This window comes from Acanthisitta chloris, unplaced genomic scaffold, assembly GCF_000695815.1.
Source record: "Acanthisitta chloris isolate BGI_N310 unplaced genomic scaffold, ASM69581v1 scaffold20225, whole genome shotgun sequence".
NCBI classification, from domain to species: Eukaryota; Metazoa; Chordata; class Aves; order Passeriformes; family Acanthisittidae; genus Acanthisitta; species Acanthisitta chloris.
In genome coordinates this window covers 7961-14414 of record NW_008675593.1, presented here as the reverse complement: position 1 = coordinate 14414, position 6454 = coordinate 7961, and the positions used below count along the sequence as shown (strand labels likewise).

At 41.1% G+C, this 6454-nt stretch overlaps 1 protein-coding gene across 1 annotated transcript in view; it reads left to right on the top strand.

The window, feature by feature from the left end:
• TIMP3 (TIMP metallopeptidase inhibitor 3) overlaps positions 1–4933 on the top strand; it is a gene marked incomplete at its 5' end in the record, with an annotated part of 8899 nt that extends 3966 nt beyond the window's left edge. The window contains 3 exons of the mRNA XM_009075831.1: positions 2900–3011; positions 3675–3796; positions 4409–4933. Coding sequence (XP_009074079.1) covers positions 2900–3011; positions 3675–3796; positions 4409–4606 — 432 coding nt within the window. The remainder of the gene's footprint in view (positions 1–2899; positions 3012–3674; positions 3797–4408) is intronic.
• Positions 4934–6454: the final 1521 nt, after the last annotated feature.

Here is a 6454-nt window from a genome sequence, read left to right as displayed (position 1 = left end):
ATCACCACAGAATTTGCATGTGCATTTCTGAGGCAGTATGGGGGCTGCTAATGGGAGTGCTGACACAACTGGAAATAGAGCAGCACTAGCAGACACCACTATGTGGTGCTTGCTAATACTTTGTTCCCTGTTATTATGCTTCCATAAATATACATTTGTGGTGACAGGAGGACTCTGAGGGGAGCAGTTAGGAGAGAAGCTAACGTTATGGTTGATTTTCTCCTGACTGGTCTAACAGCACTTCCAGGACATTCTGTGTGTCCAAAAATGATGCTTAAGGTATTGTTTTATTTGTTGTGACAGTGGACATCTGTAGAAGATTCCCCATTGCCAAATTTGCTTTTTCTTCCCCTAAGAACTGAGATCATGGTGAATTCTATTTAGTCATTGGAGGGTGAGTCAGGCCCTCTCTGCCCCAGCATTGGTTCAGTTAGCATATCAGTGGTCATTGATGAGGGTTTTTGGGAGGCAGAGCATGCTACCTTCACCAGCCCTGACAGTGGTGTCCCTGATGGTACTGTGAACAGGAGTTGAAAACCAAGCCCCAGTTCAGCATCACTACTTACTTCATAAGCAGTCTTGTTGAGCTTGATGGTGGAGAAGATGTGCAAAGTGATGGCTGTGAGGGTCCTGTAGGAAGGACTTGAGTAGCTTCTCAGAGGAATGGTTAGTGTAGCTCATAGCCCTTTCTGCAAGAAGGAGAATGGGCTCCAAGCAGGTCTATGCACGTGCACACATTATAACACAGATACTTAATTAGTCCAACACAACTTGTAGCTTAGCACCATGAGTGACAGATCCCTTGTACTGCTCATGCACAGCATGCAGCTCTCTGCAGTGTAGATAATGCACTGCCTGGTGGGATTGGGCAGCCTCAGCTGTTATCTTAGCTAGTCTTATCTGCTTAGATACTGTTATCATAGCTTTCTGGTTTGATGCCCAGTAGAATGGAGTCTGAACATGTGATCTTTATTCTATGTGCCTTTCCTCACAGTACCCTTGGGAGGCAAGGCGAGCTCTTCTACAGATGAGAAACAAAAGTGTACTGAGGGCTAAATAACTCATCCAAGGACAGACAGGATACTTGTGCCAGGACCTAGATCTCCAGCTATCCTGACGATGATTAGAAAATCTGAGTAGGTCATTCAATAGCAAGAAAATTGAAGGGATAAAGTAGAGATTAGGTAAAGTTCAGTTCTTCCGTACTCACTGAATGACTTTGCTCACTTATGTACACAATGGTGTATTCCAAACATGATTTTTGAGCTTTTGTTGATACAGCTTTCCTTACATATTTGCTGGGTGTAGAAGAAATGCTGGAAAGTGCAAACTCTTTAGCCTGTCTTTTATTGTACACAGCAGTGCTGTTACTGAGTTGTGATGCTGTTAACAAGGTCATGCTGATTAGGGGAATATAACTAAAGGAGAAAAAACCCCACCTGTCTGACACTCCACAGATGCCCCAAAGATAATTCGTCCTCTCAGCACAGCAGAATTAGTAGTAGTTTATGGTTTTATATGAAGTATTTGGGCCTAGCATAAAATCTGTTAAATTAACAGATGTTCTTTCAGAAAAAGAAAAGGTTAGTTGTTTATAAAGGAGTTGGGGAAATGGTGAAATACCCTGGGATAATAGGGGACTTCAAGAAATAGAAAGCAGCCTGAAGGAGAATAGCACAGCTTATGTGACACAGCAGCAAGGATCTATAGCTCTGGGGTTGTTTGAGGCATTTTTATCCTCTTTTGCCTCACATTAATATTTGTCATTAACCTGAAAGTGAATGTGCTCTCTAGCAATAAAGCTGACAGAGAAAAGGAGAGGCTGGGAAATGCTATGAAGCTCCAATTCTCTCTGACTTTACTGTTTTGTCATTTAACTTTTAAATATGGGCCATTCATAGAGTTGGTGTGGAAAAAAGAGAGACTGAATCCTTTGAAAAGACCAACAAATTTGAAAGAAGAAATTTCCAGGGAAGTTATCCTCAGCGTTTCAAAAATAGGATATGTTTTATTGGGTCAAATGTACACATGCAGTGGTTGTTTCATTGCTATGCAAAGTCTTCGTTATGCTAACAGGTGGGCATGAGTTTCCCTAAATTGCAGTGGTAAGGTCAGGTCAGATGGGGACACTTGCTAATTTCTGACTGAATCCAACTGCTAGTATATCTATCTGCGGGTTCATATTACAATTAAACTGAGCTGTAAGAAAGATTATGAAAAAGGAGTGTAGAGGAATTATGTATACAGGATATTTTTTTTATGCCACCTATCAGTACTGGGCTCATTTTAGAAGATGGTGTAGAATTCTATTTCTGCATTCATGTAGTTAGGGAAGCATTAAGTCCTTGCTGAGGTCAGCAGGAGTTGCATATGCTAGACGATTGAGGAGGAGGTGCCTGGCTTGATGACTTAGATCAAGCGCCAAAGGTTTGAAATCCTTACAGCAGCAACACTGGAAAATAGGCTCATTGTTGAAAAGAAAATCCCTTAGTTTGGGGGAAATTGTTTAAATCACATGGAGGAGAAAGATTCCAAACTTGAACTAATTTAATTTCTCCCTAATTATGAGCTATATAAGGGAAAAAATTGTTCAGGATGTTGGCAGAGCTTGCAGTGTTGGCACTTTGCTCACTCAGTGCCACTGGAACTAATATGAATGGGAAAAAGTGGTCCCTGTGCTGAATTGCAATGGCTCATTAGCAGGTGGGTTTTCTGCTTTACCAGCAGATCTGGTAGGGAGACTTCCATGAGTGCAGCTAGTGCCATTTAGTCTTTCACCCTTGTAAAGAATGAAAAGTTTATTGCTTACCACCACAGCTTGGGAATGGAAATTGTAAAGAATCTAAGTGAAAAGTTGTCATCTTAAGATGAGTTAAAGCATCTTTTTTTCTTTCTCTAGATGTACAGGGGCTTCCAGATAATGCCACACGTTCAGTACATCTACACAGAAGCCTCTGAGAGTCTTTGTGGAGTCAAGCTGGAGGTCAACAAGTACCAATATCTGATTACAGGTAAAGGACAGTGTACTTCTTCATGGGGAAAAGCTCTTCTATTCTATACATATGCCTGCTAAGGACACAGTTGGCTGTGCTCTATACACAACTTCCCAAGTGTTGAGATGGCAAACAGTATTTTGGTGTTCAGTACTCTTCAATGCAGGAAGTAATTTCACTGTCTAGATCTCTCTCTCCTTCCTAAAGCATATTTTATACCCAGCCATGTTGTGACAAATATGTTGTATGACAGTCTGTCTGTCAGTTTATACCTGAGCTGGCATGTCTGTCACAGGGAACTGGTTGCTACTTAGCTGTGCTAGAAATGGAAGGTTGCTTTTGGAATGAGCTGGAGAAATGCAGACTGCTGAGATGTGGGAATGCAAGGAGATAAAGATGTGGCAGTTGCCAAGTCTTGTTTCTAGTGATGGTGTCAATTCACTTTCTCTGTTGCTTAAGAGGAGCTTGGCAGCATGACTCACCTGTGTGTTCCTGGTGGTGCTTACAGCCTGACTTGCTGTAATCTTGCTGGCCAGAGATTCCCGAACCAGTTAATAAAAAGAAAGCATTTGCTGAGCAGTGGCTGAAGCCAAACACATTGAGAGCATTAGCAATCTCAGGAAACGAGAGAAGTGCTTGAGCTGAGAAGTGCTAACTTGTGACCATGTCTTTGTTTTCAAGGCCGTGTGTATGAAGGGAAGGTTTACACTGGCCTGTGCAACTGGTATGAGAAGTGGGACCGACTGACTCTGTCCCAGCGTAAAGGACTGAATCATCGTTATCACCTGGGCTGTGGATGCAAGGTATGTGTGTCTCTCATTAGGTGGCATTCAGACATTCAAGCTTGAGAACTGTTCCCCCTGGCTGGTAATACCCAATGATGCTGGAGGACAGCCAGGAAGAGAAATGGAGAACAAGAATTTTTACAGAGAAAAAGTAAAGCTCAATTTTAGTGTTGGGACCTGAGAGGAGATAATCAAATAAAAATTCTGAGTCTATGCCTTTTTAATGCCTTGCTGGAGTTAACTGAGGTTGGGAAAGACTTTCAGAATCCCTGCACAATCATTTGCGGGTGAATGAAATCAGGTACCAAAGGCTTGGCAATTTATGTCCAGTTTTCTTCCTGTGTAAACATTTTGAGTGCTTAAAACCTCACAGCCTGGCACTGGTACTAAGATTTTTGCACATGGCCTCAGGCCTGCAAAAATATAGACATAAGCTCAACTTTTCTGCACCTGAAAAGCCCTTTTGACTGTGGAATTAGCTGTGTATGTGAAGCTAAGCACATGCTTACGTGCTTACAGAAGTAAGGCTGGATTTTAGATTAGAGGGAGTGGAATTTTGAATTGCTTATCTCTGTTAAAAAGATATTTTATATAATGTTGGGTTTACATGATTGCTCTTTCCAATTGCAGATCAGGCCCTGCTACTATTTGCCCTGCTTTGCCACCTCCAAGAATGAGTGCATTTGGACAGACATGCTCTCCAACTTTGGCCACTCAGGATACCAAGCCAAGCACTATGCCTGCATTCAGAGGGTGGAAGGTTACTGCAGCTGGTATAGAGGATGGGCACCTCCAGACAAAACTATAATCAATGCCACAGACCCCTGAGCACGCTATCCCTTTCCTTATCTCCCCTCTCCCTTACTTGTGGCTGATCTTCCTTTGGACACTAACTCATACCAGCTCATGACGATGACAATGAAATTAGTGCCTATTTTCATGCAAATTTTAGCACTTCGAACACTTAAAAAGAAAGAAAAAGAGAAACAAAAAGGAAAGGAAAGAAAAAAAAGTATGTGCTACCTTTCTGAATTTATAATCACCTTTTCCATTTTTTTTTTTTTTTATACCACTCATTTTGATCAGACAACATTTGGGAGCTTACTTTTGCACACCAGAGGGAAAAATGGGAGGGGGAAAAATAAAAAAAAAAAAAAGAAAGAAAAAAGATGGAGCTCTTGCTCTCTTATGTGTATCATTAGCTGTAGCAATATAATCTCTATTTTTTTAGGAAAACAAAAATCTAAAAACTTTGCCAATTAGGCACTGTATTCTTCTATGTGCTGGCATCATCCCTCCCCATGCACTAAGTGCTGAAAATAGACAAAACTCTTTGAAGGGAAACAGGTTTCATTAATCAGATTGGCAAATGGAGCAAAGTGAAAAGAAACCCAGCCTAAACTCTGGAAAAAATGACATCCAAAAGAAATCCTCCTCCATGGGAGAGATTGGCAATATGACTCCAGCAGTAGGAGCATTCACCTGGTGTGTCTGACCGCATGATCTGGTAAAAACATTGCTGACTGATTCTCCTAGTTAATTCAGTCACTGTGTGAATGCAACAGCACATTTGAAGTTCTGGCTTTCCCCAGAACAAAAGAGAGAGTATTTTGTATTTTTGTTGTTGTTTGAAAAACAAAAGTCCCATCCCCTATTTTCAGGGAGGTAAATCCACCTACAGCAGAGCAGATGAAGTGTTGTGCCATCCTGTTTTGAGCAGCATTGGCCTCTAAAATTGTTTGCAGCTTAGCTTCAACAGCACAACCAGCTTGTGAACACCTTAAACCAAACAGATGCAAAAATACCAGCTGTAAATCAATCACGTGGAAGAGGGAAAGGGGAGATGTGCTAGAGCTCTTACTATAAAAAAAATTGTATTGCCAAAATAGTGTTTTGCTGAACTAAGATGTATATTCACATAATGACATAAGCTATTTTTGACAGGATGTGGAATTTTTTTGGGGTGTTATAAACAAAAGAATGGTTTGATTGTGTTTTAAAGACAGAAATATTGACATTCCGAGTCGGTGAGTTGTTTATAAGATATTGAAGCTCCGGTGTATCTGCAGTAGTGGCTACAGTCATTGTTTCCTCTGTACCTCCTTGCACCACGGTTCCTCCCCTGCAGCTACACTAGCTGCAGTTGTTTATATAGTGAAAGGAAGTGTGTGTGTGGGCTAGGCAAGGAAAAGTGGTCTCCTAATAAGTGTTGTCTGGGATCATAAAATTTCAGCTGCCCAGAGGATTCCTTCTGTGTCAAGTGCTGTGTTTCCCTCTAGGCACTGTTAAGCATAGCCCTGTGCATGTGCTCATACCATGTCCTACAGTCTTGTGGGAGGAGGAGCCTTACTGTCTTGTGCTTTGCTGTTGACTGGAGAAGTTTTTTTTTGTTCTATTTTGTTTGTTTTATTTTTTTTATTAAGAAAACTATAATATAATTTTTTTCTTATCAAATAAAAGTATTTTAAGTTTTAATGATGGTGAAGAAGGGGTGCTGAGAAAATGGGTGACTGAGTTTTGCAAGGGGAGGGCTTGGGCAGGGAGAAGATTGTGCTTAACTTCATTTTTGTATTATTATGATTATTTATCTTAAGTTTCCATATATCTTCCGTTCATTCCACTTAGAAAGCAGAGCTGCCACCAGCAGGAAAAAGTGTTGCAGTGGTTCCAGCTTGG